The 21,503-nt window shown below is 38.3% G+C and overlaps 1 protein-coding gene across 2 annotated transcripts in view; it reads right to left on the reverse strand.

The window, feature by feature from the left end:
* Positions 1–20,743, reverse strand: part of mpp7a (MAGUK p55 scaffold protein 7a) — a 98,314-nt gene extending 77,571 nt beyond the window's left edge. For both annotated transcript variants that reach the window (XM_056255555.1, XM_056255556.1), the window contains exons 1-3: positions 20,680–20,743; positions 14,859–15,018; positions 6,927–7,045 (exon numbers count right to left, since the gene is read on the reverse strand). In XM_056255555.1, the coding sequence (XP_056111530.1) occupies positions 6,927–7,045; positions 14,859–14,895 (156 nt within the window). In that variant the 5' untranslated portion in view covers positions 14,896–15,018; positions 20,680–20,743. The remainder of the gene's footprint in view (positions 1–6,926; positions 7,046–14,858; positions 15,019–20,679) is intronic.
* Positions 20,744–21,503: the final 760 nt, after the last annotated feature.

The raw sequence follows: 21,503 nt of genomic DNA on the forward strand, positions 1-21,503 counted from the left end.
TTTTCTGACTCTAAAATTGCACAGTAGGACAGAGAACAGTGTGAATTGGTCGATTAGTGAGGTAGACTTGTTTATATAGACCCCTTTTCAGTTAGTAAACATGGTGACGTTTTTTTGTGGGCGGAGCTTAGGTGGAGGCAGAACGATCCCTCTGGCCGCTTCCCTAACGTTAGTTTGCAAGTTTTGTTAGCTTGTTTTTTAACAATGACTGGAGAAAATTCGATTTTATCTTAATGTGTAAGGTCACTCAGTGTCCAGGACCGCGATTGTTATTTGCAAAAGTTAATTTTAACGGACGGAACCAGAATGGCTGACCCCGTACACGCTCACTCAATGGATGGACGATCTGACAGGATTAACGTTAACGTTACCTCGGTTGAGGGGCCTGACTTCTACACCTATCCGATAGAGAAACCGAGCGTAAAGAGAAACTGAGGGCATATAAATCTTTAGATGCCTATAACTATGTGCTGAATGGTCATGTACAAGACTTGTGCGGTACGATCCGCAGTTCTGCCTAGCCAGTGCAAAGAAGACGACAATGTAAAGAGTGATATTGCGGTGCAATTTTAATGATGTGAATATTTTCTAGAAATAAAAATCCCAGATACAGCATATTCCTTTTTCATTGATTCTTGCACCCAACAACACAACAAGATGACATTTAATAATACTAATAATAATTTAAGCTCCTTATTATGTAGCCGAATCTGTGCTGGTTTGTATTGCCGCCTCCAGTTGTCCGTTTGTTTTGCCTCCAGCTAGCGCCGTGATGTAATTGTGGCGCAAAAGGGGTCTATATAGTTTTTACCCTCCTAGCTTTTGTTTTTGCTTCATTATTTTTATTGACTTTTCTTTAAAAAGAATGAATTGAGACAACTTTTAAAAGAGATTACCAATCTGTCAGAAACAACCAAGTCGTCTTTCTACCCTTGTAGAGTGATTTAAAAAAAAAAAATTATCGGTAGATATCGGATATTTAATTGTGCATGTTAATTTCTCCTAAGGGTGCTCCGATCAGGATTTTTGGGGCAGATCACCGATCTCTGGAAGCAGTATCGACCAATATGGATCACTAATACTGATCACACCCCCCAGTTTACAGATGAGACGAGAATGCTTGGGGCGGAGAGAGGATCGAGATCAGCTAAGGACCTCGAGCAAGGAATCGAACTCTGGTTGCCAGAGGCCAGAAGATGGTGTGTCAAGTTTAAAATAGTTCAACTTTTAAAAACGCATCAAGTAGCGTGCTGTCTCTTTCTGGACAAAGAATGTGTCTTATGTGAACCCCCCCCTTTGACTAGTCATCATAAAATTATGCAGTTTTTAACTCATCTCAGACTTACACTTTAGTAATAAAGCATATGAATAAACAAAGCAATGCTTCGATAAACACACTATGTTTTGCTGTCAGGGTTCAGATCACACGTTACAATGGAGCGCTGTCTAAATCCTCTTGGACCAGACGTTAAATACCCATAGGCCCTTGACAAAACACGAGCGGAGAACATAAGCAGGTGAGAGAAACGGCAGCCAGTCTGGCCTCTGGGTCCTCCAAGAGCATTCTGCAGCCAAACAAACACAGCTTTAAACACAATTACACTGAATGCTGACAGATACGGAGGAGAGGAAACTTGATGTGGAATTCAAGGAATATGACAACGGAGGGAGGAGTATAGAAAGCATCCGATAAAGGCTACGTTTCGAGCTGTCTTGCTGGGTACTACCTACGTAGGCATTATGTGTGACCAATTTGGAACAACTAATATACCTTTGAGGGTAAGAATGCCCTTGATGGCAAAGCTGAATTTACAGCAGTATAATTAGTAATAGCCCATTACTCTAGTCACATGATTCATCAGAAATCATTTTGATATGCTGATTTGGTTCTCAAGTAGCATTTTTTAATATTATCGAAGTTGAAACCTGTTGTGCTGCTTAATATTTTTGTGGAAACCATGATACGTTTTTTCCCAGTTTAAAAGAAAAGCATTTATTTTAATTAAATTAGTTTTTACAGATATAACAGTATAATTTTACAGTATAATGCTTAAACTAAAGCATCTTTACAGTCACTAAGCAATTTAATACATCCTAATTTAATACATCCTTCTTGAAAAGTATTCATTTAAAATTTATTAAATATCATACAATAATAAAATATAATAATAATAATAATAATAATAAATGAATCTTACTGACCCCAAAGGTTTAAACGGTACTGTATATAGGGAACACTAAATTTAGTGTTTTTTACGACGTTAATTAAAAAAAAATATTTTTAATTTAATTTTCTATTTACCTTGCAATAATTAACATTTTGTCTGCCATTGTGTTTTTTCCTTGAACTTGTTGCAGTGCAATCTGGTATTGCTTTCTCTGCACATGAAGCCCAAAATAAGGCCTCATAGAAAGCAGCATAATTAAGATGTCTACCTTTAATTGAGCATGCCACCTGCATACACAGGTGTGTCTCACTAAGTTTTGGAAGAGACCCTAAAATAGACATTTGAATATATAAAATGAACAGGAATGAAGGAAAACATAGAAGGCAGCACACATTTAAAGGAAACCGACACAGAGTCCATGCAGGCATATAGGACTGAGAGACAGTGAATTGTCTGGCAATGGTATGCATTAATGGTGTAGTATTTCTGCTCTGGGCTTCTGCGAACACCCATAATGTTGAAATGATATTGACCTCTTCTCTTCCGCTTGTCTCTCAGTGACCAGAGCAGCTGGATCGAGTAACCCCTGACAGTCCAAAGCCTGCGCGTCCCAGAACAGCACCAGTGCCCCTACTGCACCTCATCACCTCACGCTCAAACTGATCACAGACCTTCAGAGAGCAAAGACAGGAAAGGCCTGCAGACAGACGGGCTTGACTGTGACATGCCTGTCAGAGATGGATGTTTACACAAACCCCACCGTACAAGACGGGGTGTGACACACACCTATTTAACTCCTCATTATGAAGACTTTTTTTTTTCTGACTAGACTACACCAAGCAGAGTGCAGAAGATACACTGGTTAATGTTCTGGGTAAAAGGTGCATATCAGAACTTAAACTTCAATAACATTAACATTTAAACCAGTATATCCGTTCCAGAAATTAAGGGCAACAAACTTTGCAGTTTATTCCTCATTTCTAACATCCATTTTCACAACTCAAAGAAATGACGATTTACTGCATGTGTGGCACTTGCAATACGCCAATTCAGATTTATGGCAGCTACAGCATTGTGAACACGGTGAGATCATCCAAAAATAGCAGACAGAGCCCATACTTTCCTTATGAAAGATGTTGAAAAAAAAGGTGTCCGTCATGTAAAGGCAGAATATGATCTCAGATGGGCTTGTATGAGACCTACTTTACTTTTCCTCAGATGAGGTCTTGCCCCCGTTTGTGTCCGTAACCTAGCACTATGCTCTAATTGCGTATAATGTAATACGTCAGTGGCTTTATGGATTAAACATATACTGCATAATATATGTCTGCATTCCATCCCAAGCACATTCAGTTATCCTGACAAACGCACATGTGCACGCACATAAAAATACACACTCTCACTCAAGCGTATGTGTGCACTGAGATATGCATTTGTTGACTCTGGAGCATGCAGAGTCCAGACACTGAATGCAGAAGTTTTGTATTACTCTGGAAATTTATTTTGGATGCAGAATACAGATTATAAAGAATCAGAATCAGACACCAGCTGCTCTTTAAGAGACTTCACAAACATTAATATGGTGGCTCGGTATTAAGTAGGAAAATGTATAGCCGTAACTGCCAGCGGCGGGGACTCCAACAAATACATCTTCAGCATCTCACATTCAACAGTAGGGCAGACGTCTCCATCTGTGTTATAAACTGATAAGTAGATAAATGAGAGATTTGAACTTCCTGACTGCATATGGAAAGCTTTAATATGGTGAGAATGGAAGTGATTTTATAACTGGTTGTGTCAAGGTTTCAACTGAAAAAAAAGATAGCAAAAGCAAACTGCTTCCAAAATAAACCAAACAAGGAAAAACAAACAATAATTAATATATATACACATGTACCCACAATATACTGCGGCATGATCACTTGCCCGAAAACGACAAACAACTCTGTTTTAAAGGTGTATGAATGTTGCATGCTTAAGAAACCTGTGTGTTATGGAATGCAAATGCAATCGGTGGATGAATGTCCACAGATCTACAGTAGTAAACAGAGGGAAATGAGTGTACGTGTGCGAACAAAAATTAGTGGCCATTCGCCACAGAGTCAGGTACCCTCCTTTACGCCAATAGAACTGGCCCATGTTTCTACTGACCTGAGTGCTGGCCTTTGTTGACTAATATAATATATATATAATATATACACACAGTTGTGGTCAGAATGACTGGCACCCCTGGTAAATATGATCAAAAATGGCTGTAAAAAATAAATCTGCATTGTTTATCCTTTTGATCTTTCATTCAAAAAATTTGCAAAAATCGAACCTTTCATTGAAGTAAAAGAATTGAATGTGTGGGGGATATACATCCATGAAGTGTAAAACAAGAAGGGCATAGCCTTACGAAAAAAAGATGAACATTGTAGTTGCTTGTCAGCATCGTGGTATTACAATATTACGAATATCGAGACAGCCCTAAAACACAAAATAATACACACAATTGTTAGTGAATGAGACCCACTATCCCACTTCCTGGTCACTTAGAGCTGAACTTTGCAACTTTTTTCCATGGTGGAAATCCCTAAAACGAGTCCAGATTGGGCACGTCAAGCACACTGTCCGGGGAAAAGCAAGTAAGAGTAACCATTTGAGCTTGACACAGCTAATGAGATGGCAGACCTAAACGTCAGGCTCCTCAGAGGAGGTCACTTTTCCCCAGCTCCCACAGGTGCGTGCAGCCCCTGGAAGGCTGAATACAGGAGTATGTGCTGAATCTGGTTTCGTCTTGTAATAACACTATACAGAAATGCATAGAGGTGAAAACCATAGGCATTAGCAGCTGATCTCACAGCTGTGTTAAGCTTACAAGCCAAATATTAGGTGTGTGTGTGTGTGTGTGGGGGAGGGGAGGGGGGGGACGACAAAATTCAATCTTCATCAATCAAAAATTATTTAAAATATTGGATTACAGTGTAATTGCAGCCATACAAAAAAATATCCAATCAAACTTTATAGGATAGAGTCCATAGGAAAGAACAATTGGGCTTATAATGCATTATACATAAAGGCTTTAAGTAAAGGTATTTATCATGCTGTGGCAAGGGGGGCGTGGTTAAGCGAAGTCTGTAATGGGAGAGAGGATCGGGAGACAGGTGCGGCGTGAGTGGGTTAAGTGTGAATGACAAACACCTGTGTCTTATTTCAGTAATTGGCGTGGGGAGACGGATAAAAGTCACAAGGAAACGAGAGAATGGCTGAGAGAGACCGGAGGAGACTTGTGGGTGAACTGGACTGAGACGGGAGAGAAAGAGTGGAGATCGACGACAGCGAGTGACGTCGAATGACAGCTGATTGCAGCGAACTGAGTCTGTTTTGTTCAGCGCACGGTGCGCGTCTTTTGTTTATGTGAAAAGAGTTTTGAGTTTGAATAAATACCCACAGTCTCCTCAAGCCGACCCTGTCCTCTTCCTTCCCTTGATCTGAACGTTTACATCTGCTACACATGCATATTGTAATCATTTCATAAATAATTGTTCAATTCAATTCAATCCAAATTTATTTGTATAGCGCTTTTCACAATACATATTATTTCAATTGTATTGTAACCAAAGTTAAAATGCATTATAATATTTGTACATTCCTTGTTACATCTAAAATTGGTTGTTTGCATGTTTTGAAGTATTGCACTTTATAAAGTTGTAACAATGTATTATATCATAACTCCGGTTACGATTATTCATGATACAATACAATGCATTATAAGGTGCATTACAAGGCATAATTAATGCATTAAAATACATTATACATAAAGGCTTTAAGTAAAGTGTTACCGAACTATTTACTTCTCACTAGAAGAGTTTATAAATTCTAAACTAGGAAAGTTTCCAAATTATCCTTCTCTTCCTTTCATTTTCCCATTTGTCTTATATAGACACACACACAGAGACAAACTTAAACTAGGTGGAAATTACAGGTTGTGTCAGATTTCCTGTAAGGCTCTCTGGAGTGGCACCTTGGCAGAGGAACAGAGTGCAGTGGGACATGTGTGAAACCCTGCTTTAATTGCATGGAGAAAAGAGAGCAGAGGTCTTTGGCTTAGACTGTGGTCCGCTGTCTGTCAGACTTCTTCTGCCTCTGCGGGTAGACTGTTATATAGAGGACTTCTGGAGCACAGGCCAGCTCAGCCAACAGCATGTACAATGGGACCAATACGGCCAGTGAACTATGTATTAACAATGATTACATGTGTCTGAGCATTAGTGACAGTAGTGATTGACCATGAAAAAAATGGTCAAAGGGGGAGAAAAATGGCCAAATTAAAGGAACTGCAGGTAAAACAAGTGAATGCCGATAAGCACAGGCACAGCACAACCTGATTAAACTGACTTCCCAAAAGTAGCATGAGAAAACTTGTGTAAATCCACACTCAAAAAGACAAGCCGGAGAGTAAATAAGGGAAAGATGAAATTAAAAATGACAAAACAATTAAAACTGGCCTTAACCACAGATTTAGATTTAGCAATAACAACAGCCTACACCCCTATTTGAAGTCTGAAACCGTTCACATTCAATAACAATCACGATTTTACTTTTTCTGGATGTGCCTTTAGATCACCACTTATACAACCAACTAAACAAAAAACAAAACTACCCTTAAACAACAAATTACAATGATGCGATGACAGAGAGATTTAGTGACCTAGTGTGTTATGACACAACTTAGTAGTTTATGTCTTAACATTTCTCACACACACACACACTCACCTTGACCAATGAATATAGACTCCTCTCCCCAAACATAGCGTGTAGAAAGGAGCGGTCATCTGCGCTCTCAACATGAGGTTGCAGCTGAGACGGCAATACAGACAACAGCTCATACAGACCTGCAGAGGAAATACAGGAAACACATTACACACTTAGACACACACACACTCACACTCCCAATACCCAAAGAGAAAATACAGACGGATGCAAACAAGTCCCATAAAATCTCCATTAACAGTCACCTGAAGCATGTCAGATCAGTTATGAAGATCATTCTCAATCTCCAGTGATAACCTCTAAGATGGTGTGACGTATAGTGTTCAAACATCAGTGCACCAACCAAAAAGTGAAAACATTATGGTTTAATTTAGCATGCTCAATGGGTCAAACTGAGGGTAAAAAAAAAAAAAGTTGGGCTGCACCTTACTTCCTCCCTTTGTCTGGATATTTCCTGTTTTTCTAGGAATCACAACTGGAACTGTGAATCAAATCCCTAAAGTTTCATTAGGATGCCTGTGATGTTTAAACGAGCATAAACACCACCCAGGTCTTTATAAGATGCTTATGCACAAGCAAATACTGCAGAGGAAGGTAGATATGACGACTACTGTTATTAAGAAAGTAACGGACCCAAAAATGAAAATTCTCATCATTTACTCACCTGCATGTCATTCCAAACCTGTATGACTGACTTTTTCTTCTGTGGAACACAAAATATATTTTGAAGAATGTTGGTAAACAAACCGTTTTTGTGATCACATACTTCCATTGAAAGGACAAATAAACACTTAAAGCAATTTCTCAAATTATTTTATGTTGCAAACAAGAAAGAAAGTCATACAGGTTTGGAATGGCATGAGCATAAAGAGACATGAGAATTAAAATATCCAAAAACCACTAGAACAGTTATATATTTTGTTGACATGTACTTGCATTATCCCAAATGTTTCCAACAATGTTTAAATCCAGTGAAATCAGCTATTTTAACCAGTGTAACGGTCACACCGTGATGTCGTACCTTTAATCTAAAAAAAAAAATGGGAGAGTTTAAAAGTCAACATCTAACCTTATGTCCCAGCAGCCTATAAAAGAATCTGCGTAAACTGAACATTATTGGCCGCCAGGCCAAAATATACCGGACGGGATGTGAAAGAATGCTGTGCCAAGCAGTGTTTCCTTTTCACACGCCTACACTTCCCAGCGGCCTCCAGAAAATAACAGCGTTCCTCAGACATCAATGGCAGTGCTGGAATACAACAGGGCGGAGCAGAGGCCGGAAGGACCTGCTTCTCAAATTCACAGCATTATGGGTCAGCAGCACAGGGCATGGAGAGCAGCTTTAATTACACAGGCTGTTAGGAAGGCAGCAAGGTCATCCAAACTGTCTGGAGTTAACACAATACACACAGACACGCACAAACGCTTAAGTGATGCAGACATGATGGTTTTCTGGAACAACACAGATATTCTTAGCCACTCACATAAGGGCCTGAAAAAAGAAACAAGGACAGCGCATACAAACACACAAACACACACCACAATAGAGGCTGTCCGCATGGGAAATATGCTCCGTTGGCTCCCTGTCTGGCTCCTGTTGACCTCACACTAGCCAAGAAGAGGACAACTGGCAGAAAACCAGACCAGAAAGATTTACAACAGGCCACATTTCGAAAAGGAACAGTAAAATGGCTTTCTTTGAATGTCTTGTTTGGAGGGGTTCAAGAGTCAATAGTGCAAAAAGATTCACACACACTCGTCTCAGTGAGCTGTGCAGCAGAAAATGAACACTGGGCCGTACTTCTCTCCTTCAAGTGCTGAGAGACTGACTCTGTGAAGCAATATAAATGTCATGCAAATACACACTCATACATATAACCACCTTAGAGGTCAGTATTTCAGGTGATACTCTGAGAACATGGTTCATGCCTGTCTGTGAGAAAACTGAGCGAGTGAATGGAAATATGAAAACAAGAACAGCTGCACTCTGCATACTTTCATTCATTTTTCCTTTGATTTACCTCCTAAAACAGAAAAACTACATCCACAGAGAGAAAGAGAGGCCCTCCGGAGCTGACAAATTATAGTAGAGGGGGGAGAGATTATCTGGCTAGTGGCTACACAAAGGTCTGAGATGTAGTGATCTTTGATCTGTGTCTAAACAGCAGATATGCATGAAACACACAAACATGCATGCTCTTTTGGCATTCTGAGTCCATTGTAGGGTTTCATCGCAGTGTTCTCAGCTCCAGCCTCTTTAACCACAACACCACATCAGAGCTCTTGCCCAGGATTTCCCAGACCTACTAGCATGTTCTGGACCATCTACTCCAATTATACACACACAGCCACACACTAAATGGTGTCTAGTCCTATACATCAGTAGTGCATATATACACTGCGTCATCCTACTAATTGCTTTAAGCAATAAACAATTCGTAATCCATTCTGCAACTTAAATGGTTGCAAATGTGAATTTGTAGCAGTAACTTTAAATTAAAATACCCGTTTATGGACGTTTATGTGGCAATATACAGTACAAGACCATGTAAAGAGGCATTCAGAAAAGTGTGAGGTATGTAATAGTTATTTTATGCTCACCAAGGTACATGTGATTGATCAAATACAGTAAATAAATATTGTGAAATATTATTAAAATTTAAAATAAATATATATTTTATTTATTCCTGTGATGGCAAAGCTGAATTTTCAGCAGTCATTTCTCCAGTCTTGAGTGTCACATAATCCTTCAGAAATCATGCTGATTTGGTGCTCAAGACACAAAACAGTTGTGCTGCTTATTATTTTTCTGGAAACCATAATGCAATTTTTCAGGATTCTTTGATGAATAGAAAGTTCAAAGGAACAGCATTTATTTAAAACAGAAACATATTGAGTGACTGTAATTTTACACAAAAAATTCACTTGGTTTAAAATTTTTCATTTTAAGCTCCTGGGGCCTCGCGTATAAAACTTTCCATAGATTTCATCCCAAAAGTGTGCGTACACACAAAAGCTAGATTTAGCATACGCACAAAAGTTTTCAGATTTATAAAACCACGCGTACGCCAGAACCTGCGCAAAATTCCCTTTAGAAAACTTAGTCAGCAGAAGATTGTGCGTACATGCATCTCCTCCCAGAATGACCATATGAGTTTAATGTCATCTGCATATTTTTTCCATGCATATTCCCATCCACGTGATACCAATGTTTTACAGTAAAACAACATTAGGAAAATATGAGATGTGCCATCACATTACATTGCTAAAAGTCATTCAGGATGCTTGTCTTGTTTTAGAATAAATAAATCAAAATACATTTCAGAGAAAGTTTTCAGAGAAGAGTTATTCTCATTTTTTTCCACTGGCCAAATAGCATTTTTTAATTGCTTTAAAGGGTACCTAAACCCCTGGTCAGAGCCTGACTCCACCCACTGGCAATATTTGAATGGGGGGGCGTGCACCTGAGACAGGTCTCTCTGTAGGCAAGGGCGTGGTTAGCTGGTGCCTGCTTACATCACAGGGCACCACAACTTCCAATAGGAAAATTCAACTGCAGTAGCCACCGTTCAACCTGAAGAGGGCAGCACTCAGACGTTTTTACACCATATATAGTAGAATTAAAACACTTTATACCCAAATGTCAAAAAAATTACTTGAATCAATGAACAGCATTAATAAAGCCCCAGTCTTACAGATCATTAACTAATAAAAAGTTGTTTTAGGGTTTAGTTAGCCTTTAAGCAAATCAAATTTATGCAATTTTGCCTTTAAAGTAAAAATATATTTTAGGATGTTTATATATTTTTAAATGGAAACAGATATGACTTATTTTTTGCAGTGTAAATAATTGTCATCACTGACAAAACATTTTAAAAATAAACCGTGCATATCTTACAGTTTCCTTCAAATTCTATCCTTCAAATACACTGGTATTTTTCATATTGGGAAGACAATGAAAATGGTTATCATTAGACTACTGTCTGTCTGTGCACGACACCAACAGCACACAAATTTCAGTACTTAACTCCATTAATGAGAGTGGCATATTTTATCTAAATGTGTATATCAGATGTAAAATAGTTTAAATCATTGTTTGAGTACCCTTATGGTACGCACACATTTACGATAAGATTTTTTATTTTTTTTTAAAAAATCTCAATGTGTGCATGGAAAATTACGTACATATGCAACATTTATACATCAGCCCCCTGGTGTTTTTTTCCCCATGCTGGAGCCATGAAGTGCTTGTCAACATGTGGACACACATAAGAGGAAAATATCACCAAAAAAGATGGCTTTTTTCATTCTGATCTAGAGGTACAGTAGCCAAGGTCAAACCATCCCTCAAATGAGCATCTCTGGAGCCCAGAATCTCTGTTATTTTACTGAGATTAGACAGAACAGGAGGAAATGTGATCCTGAAGCAGCTATTTCAACACCTGTAGAAAAGATTCAGTCCAATCACACTTTGATTCCATGTGACAGTACACATTTGATGCCTATATCAGAGCTCAATCACACCAGAAAAATAACAGAGGACTACATCTGACAAGACCTCAGGCTCTGGCGAGAGGAAAGCCCAAGATGGAGATGCCTGCTGAGCCCTGGTTGACGGCCTATACCCCAAAATGGGTGGAAAGGCAAAAGGAAAAAGGACAAGCTTGAATTTTAAGTTGGGTTTTTGAAACTCTAGCTACTACACTGAAAGATCAGATTCATGCGTGACCAGAATATCAGAGACAAAGTGGTTGGCTCTTTTGACATGGGTTAGTAAGTCACCACCCAGAGCACCCTATCAACCAATTAGCAACACTCTAGTATTGTGATGGATATGCAATAAAGTAAATGTAGATTGCTTGTTTGTAGCTTTTAGACCTTGTGTATAAAGATGTTCAGACCCTTTTTACACTTCAGAAACCGCACCAGATATTCGGAACTGAATGCGTTCTGCTTGTTGACAGCGATAGATATCTCTATCTCCTGAAAATGGGGACATAAAAAAAACAAATAAATAAATGAAATTCCTTGTCCCTCCGCTTTACTACCTCTCCTTTCTCTTGCATTTGGTAAAATGAAGTGGAAATTTTCATTCTGATGTAATTGGAAAAAGGGAGCTATTCCAGTGGCAACAAATCCTTGTGTTACAGTTCTGCATCCCTGTGACAGTAGAGAGAGAGAAAAAGAGGAGAGATGGAAAAGAGGAGGATAAATGGCTGGAAATCGATAAAGTGCTCCCAAAGTGCTTGCTGCAGCCGCTACTAATGTTCCTCTCTCCCTCCCTTCCTCGCTTTCGTTCTGTCCTCTGCTCCCAGATGCTCTGCATTCTTGACATCAGAATGGAAAAATTTACTGTTAGCCGAGAAGAAATTTAATATGGCCATTCCTGTCATATCCCTCATTGCAGCCATATTCAGTTGGTGCTCTGCTGAAGCCATAAGAGAGACTCAGTACCTGAACGATAAACAATATGGAGCTCAATATGGATCTCGTTACGGACAACGGCATCATTACACCATACACTTGTTTCTGAACAGGACTGATGGAAATATTATTTCCACATACACACACTAATCAAAAAACAATTCCAGTTTCAAGTAGAATACCTGCACAGATAGTTTCAAGCATAAAACCTGTCACACACACACATGCATTCATCTTCATTAGAGGAGGTTTATCTGCTAAAGAACTTCTGTCCTAAAAATTTCCCACATGTCCCCTTTTGTCTCTCTCAAGCCTACCTGGCGCTCTTATCTTTTTAGTGACGCCTTGGGGAGAGTTAAATTAATTGGACCTGCAGGCCTGCCCAGAATAACACTGTAAAACTTCATACGGCTCATAAAAACCTAGTAGGGGGCTACGATGCTCCAATCAAAGGGCAGATTCAAAATGATCAGGCTAACAGACTGTGAGGAAGGCAGGTGGGAGTGCAGCTCAAACAACTTACTGAACCACTCACTGAATGACCTTTCCTTTCACCGTTTCTGAAAATAATAATGCATTTTAAAAATATTATCTTTTTGATGTTTATATTTATGAAAAATAAAATACAAAAAAAAAATGATAAATAAAAGGAAATTAAATAATTAAAATCAATTATACAAATAATAAAATACATTTTATATAAATAAATATTTGATTGTTTATAAAAAAAATTATATATATATATATATAAAATAAAATATTTCAATAAAATAAAATATTTCAATAAATAAATGTGTTTTTTTAAACAATAAATAAATAGATCTGGAGTGCAATAAGGACAGGGTTAGACAAATCAGTTCTGTCTCAAATCAGTTAAGAAAAAGTAAGTGATGAAGGCATGCTTTTTAAGGCTATTTTATGCTGTTCTTTTAGGAAGTCTGAGAGAATAACTTCTGATTTTGTGAACGTGAGCTGAAGTGCACAGGATGATTGAGTTTGCAGTTGATGCAAGAGGAATTACAGCAATTTATCATGAGACATCAACACCAGAGTTACTTTCTCTCACATACACATTTTACAGGTAGTGGGTGGATGGGTCTGTCAGTACGAGGACACCCAAGGGTAGTGAAATCAAATGCCACCAGGAAGCAAAACACCCACATGAAAAACAGGATACATGGAGTAAAAGAACAGCATTTTATGTCCATATAGAGGAATGAGACTAGAACAGAACAGACACTGTGTGATGGAGAGGTTTAATGAGAGAAAGAATAGACCTGCATTGAGGAAATAGAAAAGAAAAAAAGATCATAAGAGCCAGAAACAAGCTAATAATTTAGTGGCAGTCATCCTTGATCAATTTTATAGCAGACTTTGGTGATTAAATCTCAATTTCCTGCCTTATGAATTGGACGTTTAAAGTGTGTGTGTGTGTGTGTGTGTGTGTGTGAGTGTGTGAGAGAGAGAGAGAGAGAGGGGGGGGGGGGGGGGGGGGGGGGTTATGTTAGGTGTCCAACAACAGCATTGCAGGCAATAACACATCAAGAGCAGTGGCATAACGGCACAGGAGTGCTCGCACACATCTTGACATGAGGTATGTAATGATTCTAATCTATCAGATCCACAGTGGCTTACTGGGCGTTCAAAGTGTTCATTAAAAACCAGGATTGCACAAAGCAGACGTAACCCAACCATACCACACGTCTCCCAGCAATCTTACGATCGTCAATCAGACTTTTATACCCCAACTAGGCATTATTTTCAAATAGATTATAAAGAAGGGATTACTAAGTGAATGTAAAGGAAATGAGACCTAGAGTAAGGGATTTGGGAGAAAAAAAAAGGTAAATTTGTGCATAGATACATTCCATCAATCAATAGTGACAGGGAAAAAAATGCTATTTAAAAAAAACAAACCCTTTTATTTATTTTTATAAATGCATTCTATTCAAATAAAACATAAACAAGGTATCAACATGTCCACAAAGATATTATTAAGCAGCACAACTGTTTACAACATTGATAATAATGAGAAATGTTTCTTGAGCACCAAATTAGTATATTGATTTTTTTTTGGAAATATATTCAGTGACACTGAAGTCTGGAGTAATGACAACTGAAAATGTAGCTTAGTTATCACAGGAAAAAGTTACATTTTAAAATATATTAAAATTGTAATGATATTTCACAATATGACTGTTTTGATCAAATTAATGCAGCATTGGTGAGCATTAGAGACTTCTACAAAAAAAAAAAAAAAAGTACCAACCCCTAACTTTTAATAAAGCGATGAATGTACAATTCAGACGCATGTGAGTCATACATGAAGATCTCATACATCCGTGATGATTAATATATCTAGCAATCAGTGAATCATGTGTTTGTTGGTGTGTTAGTTTTAACAATAAACATTTTTATAAGCAGGAAGTTGACATTTGGCCAAGCTTGCTGGTCAACCTACTAGAGGACCTAATTGCCATTCAATAAGGTGTAGGGTGTAAGATGAGGTACCTATCTCACTGCCAGTTCTGGTGGAGAGGGCTGGCATGGTGAGCGGCAAATCAGCTTCCTTTCAACTTCACAACGTTACCACAACAATCCAGCAGCGTTGGGGTTGGGCGACTCAACCCCAGGAAGAGTCTGCAAACCCTTGGTTATGTCATTGGCAAATCTATAAAAGACAATAACGAGATGGATATGAGTATATACCAAAAATCTTAGTTGAGCATGCATATACAATTACAGGAGAAGGCCTACAAATTGAACTCCACAATGCAATATATAATGAGTTCAAAAGGTGGAAGATGTGAGGCAAAGGAACAGAAGAAGAAATTAAGGGACAGAATGAAAAAGACAGAGATACATTAGCCCCAAATGTTCCTGAAATCAATTCTGATTTCTGCTTTTTCCGTCCAGGGGCCTGTGCCTGTCCGGATCCGTGCCGCGGCACCAAAAGCACCTGAAACCTTTATGTCACCCCAAAGACCTGTAACCAGTGACCTGAAAGAACAAATGAAAAACTGAAAGATGGAAAGAGGAAGGTGGGGGCAACCATACTTTCTCTGCCTCTATATAGATCACACAGTATCAGGTTTGTGGAACAAGAATCTGTATGGACAGAAGAAGAAAAAAAAACCTGACTGCAATGAAAGGTATGCTGGAGATTCAATCATACACCGCTATATGATAATCGTAAAGCACACTGCTGCCATCTAGTGGTGACATTACAGCCAATTACAATTTACAAAGTGCAACCATCAGGTTGATCTGCAATTTGAACCAGAAAGAAGACAGAGGGAAAGATGAGCAAAGAGACTTGCATTTCATAGGTAAAGACGATTTAACACACTAAAATTGCACACGGCAAGAACACTGTAGAGATCAGGTGTTAAACATTTCACAAGCGCCCACAAGATCAGACAGACCTCAGAGACAATACACATGAAGCTTGAGGTCAGCTTAACACATTTCACCCTCTACTTCTTTGTTGCATTATCCTCCTCTGCCTATTTCCTCTCTTTGCTGACCCTTCTCTCCCTGTAACTCCTGCCTGTGACTGACTCGTGGCAGTCGTGTTATTAAACGCATGGCGTGTCATTGGTGTGCACATGCTGTTTTAAGAGCACACGCACCAAGCACTATTCCAATGTGCGCAAGCGTGTTTATGTGTCTGTAAACTTCATACAGTGAGAAAATGTAGTCTTCCATCCAGTCAATAAAACACTTGGACTAATATTAGCACCGGGCAACTTCTGGAAGAATGAGTAAACCACAAACACACTTTTGCACTCATACACAAGTCAAGGGAAAGGTGAGCATTAGGGGAAGCAGCACAAAACAGGTACTATATCTCTTAGGCTGCATCTGAAATTGTATACTTACCTACTATATGGTAGGCAAAAAAAGAAGGTCTCAGAGTAGTATGTCCGAATTCACAGTACTCATATTAAGATAAAAGAGTAGGCAAATAGTACCCGGATGACCTACTTCTTCCAGTGAAATTCTGAAGTGTGCAAATGAAGCCACAGGAGAGAATTTGTGAATGGCAGTGAAGTAATGCAACTGACGCTGGTTGGTCACATGATAATGACAACATGACGAATGGATTACATTACATAGAATCTATTTTTTTTGGCAATAGCGATTAAATTGCTTATTTTGAATAAGTTGCTTCTTTTGAATAAGTGCTTACTCGAGAGTATGCCTTTTTTGAATGCAGCCTTAGTTTTTGTTCCTCCTGTGTCTGTCCGTGATAAGACTAAGGAAGCAAACTTGCTATGAATATTCTATGTTAAATGCAAGTTAACATAGTATACAGCATTTGTGACAATGTTGATTACTTCAAGAAGTAAATGGGACCACTTTTTGGAATATTTTAAAGCAGAAACTCAAAGATCATCATTTCATAAAGGCACTTATATTAATTCTTCCATTAAAACTTCTGTATTATTTGAATACAGTTGTAAAATTGGCTAAATCTTTACACAGAAAAGATTAGTAAGCATTTTTTCCCCACACTAAAATCATGTTAATATGCATATTGTTTATGTCTTGAGGCTGTACTATTGAAACGGTGAATATTATAATAAGGTGTACAGCTACAAACTCCACTGATCCGGAAGTGAATGGGGGCCCAATCTGTGCGTACCATGAGTTCTGGGTTATTTCTGTTGGCTGAACCAGCAATTGCAATCATTCGTAAATAATCATTCTTTTGAATCAGTTCAGACCACTATTCACTCAGACCGCTTTCTCACCGAATCATCTGAAGCAGTTTCTTAGTCAATAAAACAGACAGTATTAAGATGCTCAAAAACACAGAACAAACCGATGAAGTGGATACACACATGGCAAAAGAAAAATTGCCATTTTGCCTTTGAGCTACTTATATTACTGGCATGCAGCTGTAAAGTTGAGCCATTCTCTGCCATAGACAACAAAAGAAACATCAGGACATTATGGATTCAAAAATATGGAGTGAATATTAGATGTAATTGATCCGGTCTCTAACAGACTTTAGCATCACTGCTTAGAGAATATGTGAATCGGTGAATCAAGGGCCCCAGGAGATCACTGAATCATCTGGAGGTGCATTAAGAGTCTTATAGACCAGTAAATCATGAGCATTACAGCACGTACGTGGGACTGAATGAGCCTCTAAAGCTTGTGTATTAGAAATATGAATTACGACGAAGGGCTACCAGAAAGTTGTGCACCATCTGTACTGAAATAAGAGCAGGTAGGGGCTAAATTCAGCTGTGCTGACTCATTGGTTGCATTTTTAACTGCTGAATTGTCACCTGAATAGACTATATATGACTAATTGCTTGTCTGCTGCGTTTTGTGGAATGTATATTTAGAAGACATTGATATGTATTGTACCACCTATAAAAGGATGCATCTTAAATCTTGTCTGGTATTCACACCTAAATATTTAGCTTTTTTCACACATTCTAAGTCAACCTTTCTCACTGTTCGTCTATGCTCACATACAGCAAAAGTCTGCTGCCATGAAGGTCAAGACGGCCTGGTAGGACTTTATCCATAAAGTACACATGCCTGTTTTTATGGAAACTACAAAACGCTCCCCTGACTTCATACAATGAATCATTGGAACACAATAAATTGCCACGAGCCAGTAACGAATCATAAGGCAGACTGACTCGATCAGTGCGTGTCTGCTAAAACTATAATAAAATGACGTCACTTGGCTATAAGCTTATCTGTTGCCATGTCGGCCCCTAAAGACTCATAGATTGGCAGTTATCCCCTGCTGGAAGATCTCACACTGTTATGAGAGCAAAAAGTATGTTTCTCTACTGACACAACTCAAAACTTGGATGTATAACCAGTGCTGTTTTTTGCATGTTAAACATTTATGTCTTTGCTTGTCTTCTGCAAGGAATTCATTACCATGTAGTAGGGTTGTGCTGGTAAACTTGACAACACATTTTTTGTATGTGAATGCTGTTTTACATGAATATTGACACGAGTGAAGCACAAAGCTTTGTTTACAAAATAAATAGGTTAGCAATTAAATGTTACATCGCAGTCATGGAAACATTTGGATTCATGACGAATGAGAGAGTTATAATAAAATTCCTAGAAAGCTTGAATTGTCTACTTCAAAACAAAACAATTCAAAACGAAAAGAAACCGACTAGCCTACTCTTTGCTTATGTAGGATAATCAGTATGAAATGTGCATTTCTCTCTATAGGCGCGTGAACTGCGAAGATGACGAGTCAGCATCGTCAACTTAAACTTTGCAGCCGACACTGACACAGAAAACACTAGTTTATAAATAAACAATTAAAATGTCTCCTTGCTATATTTGACACATTCATAATCATTACTTTTGCCGGTTCTTTGTGACAGCTGTTATGTGCGTTATTGGCATGGTCACCCTCTTGTTACATGAACACGTCACCACCGCATCAGCACCGAAAACATGGAGATTTTATTTTAGAGAATTCTCGCACAACCTATTCGATATTCTATAATTAAATCAACTAATCGAATATTCAAAAATCGTGACTCATCCCTGCATGGAATCTCTTGTTTCTTTTCCCAAATCTTCACTCACGTCTCACCCATTTTCGAAGGGGATTAAACGTTTCTTCCTTGGTTAGATTTTAATTAGGCCTATTATATTCACATTCTATACTGTGGTAAAGTAGAAAAAAGCTGTAGGACAGATAACCTACATTTTTACTTGCACATCAAATTCTTTTTAACAGTTTGTGCTTGTTATTAGACAAGGTGCGTCAAGTTTATTTGTAAAGCGCGTTTCACACACGCGGTAGATTTTATTTTAGATTTCTCTAGCAGCGCAAAATCAAACATAGCCTAAATGCCTTGAGAAAGAGATCGATGGTCTCTTTCCTGCTCGTGTCCAACATGCCACATCCCTGATCCCTCTCAAAGCGCAGAGCTGTAGGCTATATGACGTGTCTTTGTGTGGAAATATAAAACGAAAGTAAAAAAAAAAAAAAATAGATTTAACTTTATTATATTATTTAAGCTACCATTATTTACTGATATTTATTTCAATGCTTTACTGGCTTTAGTCTGTTGCTGCTTTGACGGAATTGCTCAAATAAACACTTTTTTACTCAAATAAACACTAAAAAAAATTTATTATTTCAAAACAACCCCCCAACCACCGCCGGTAGTTGGTCCATTACCACCGCGGTGGTAAAAAACTGCCACCGTCGCTCGCAGCCCAAACCAATATAGACCAATTTCCAGCCGACGTCACAGTTACGTCACGGCGCTAGCTGGTGGCAGAACAAAGGGAAAACTGGAGGCGGCCGGCAAATACAAACCAGCACAGGTTCGGCTACAAAATAAGGATCTTAAATTATTCTTCTTATTATTAAATGTCATCTTGTTGTGTTGTTGGGTGCAAGAATCAATGAAAAATGAATATGCTTTATCTGCATTTTTTTATTTCTAGAAATTATTCACCTCATTAAAATTGCACCGTAATATCACTCTTTACATTGTCGTCTTCATCGCGCTGGCTCGGCAGAACTGCGGATCGTACCACACAAGTCTTGTACTTGACCATTCAGCACATAGTTATAGGCATCTAAAAATGTATGTGCCCTCTGTTTCTCTATCAGGTAGGTGTAGAAGTCAGGCCACTCAACCGGAGGTAGCGTTAACGTTAATACTGTCAGATCCTCAATCAATGAGTGTAAGGGTCGGCCAATCTGGTTCCGTCCGTTTAAATTAACTTTTGCAAAAAACAATCGTGGTCCTGGACAGTGAGCGACCTTGCACATTAAGATAAAATCGGATTTTCTCCAGCCATTGTTAAAAACAAGCTAACAAAACTTGCAGACTTTACGTTAGTGAAGCAGCCAGAGGGATCGTTCTGCCACCACCTAAGCTCCGCCCACAGAAAAACGTCACCATGTTTACCAACTGAAAATTGGTCTATTAACCAATCAAGATTTGTCTAACATAGCCACATTAGCCCCTGCTGGTTGATTTTTGAACTAAACATTCCGTAAGAAAAACATTGTTCTCTATTAATGGATATTTAAAAGTAGTTGTCTATTCTGATATACATCTATTACAATATTTCATTACAGTAGAGTAAATGTTTTGAGAATGCCAAGAAGCCACACTCCTCTGGATTACTTTTTTTTTAATAGGCTAGGTAGATTAGCGGAAAGTGCTTTAACATTAAAATTGTAACATCAGTTGTGTGTAAATATGCTTTCACACATTAATGCAGCTTGCACATGCTGCACTTATCAGCTCACAACTAAACACCTGCCTACTGACAACACACATATTCCCACGCATAGACAACCACATACCTGATCGACAAGAAGAGTGAGTTTCTTCAGGAGGTTTTCTCAGTCGTAACAACGATCTGATAAAACTAAAAGAGAGGCAAAGAGAAATGAAAAATTAGAATAATTTTACCACAGAATGCTATAATAAAATGCAACATTTTAATGCAAATAAAACTTAACTATTTCTAAGAATGTTTTTTGTATGTATGACATAAAAAATACAAATGTTGTGGGGCCAGTGAAAATATTACTAGGGCAAATAAAAAAAACTATACTACTATTAATATTTTTTATTATTATTATTATTTTAACCAAAGCAGTAAAATAATGCTTAAATGCTTGAGCCCATAGTGGAAAGATATACGTTTGCGTGTTGTAACCACCAGGTGGAGATATAACATAAAACATTTACTAATCATCCACTCAAACATAAAAGTGTAGACTAGAGGATAGTTGGAGAAGTTAGTGTGGGTTCATTAATTTATCACAAATCCTTTAAATGTCATACAAAAGGTCATAACCTCATTCTAGAGAGCATGTATTAATGAATGTCTTGTATCCAAACCACAACACTTTCAAGTTATTCTATAAACAAACACATTGAAGGTTATGCAAAGTCTACATGAAGAAACGGTTCAATAGTTTCAGCTGGCTCAAAGTTCATTTCTACTGAGCCTTATTGTGCACATGAGAGGGGTGTGTGTGTGTGCCATCAAGGGTGCATTTGAGGTTTGGAGCATTGTAAGAGTCATTAACGTGATGATTGGGGGCGTTTGTGTGAGAACAAAACCCCATTCCTTCAGTGAGAGTTTGGGTGAGTATTGTGTGTGACCATCTCTATGGGC

This window comes from Rhinichthys klamathensis, unplaced genomic scaffold (assembly GCF_029890125.1).
Source record: "Rhinichthys klamathensis goyatoka isolate OS25496 unplaced genomic scaffold, OSU_Roscu_1.1 h1tg000121l_1, whole genome shotgun sequence".
Taxonomy (NCBI): Eukaryota; Metazoa; Chordata; class Actinopteri; order Cypriniformes; family Leuciscidae; genus Rhinichthys; species Rhinichthys klamathensis.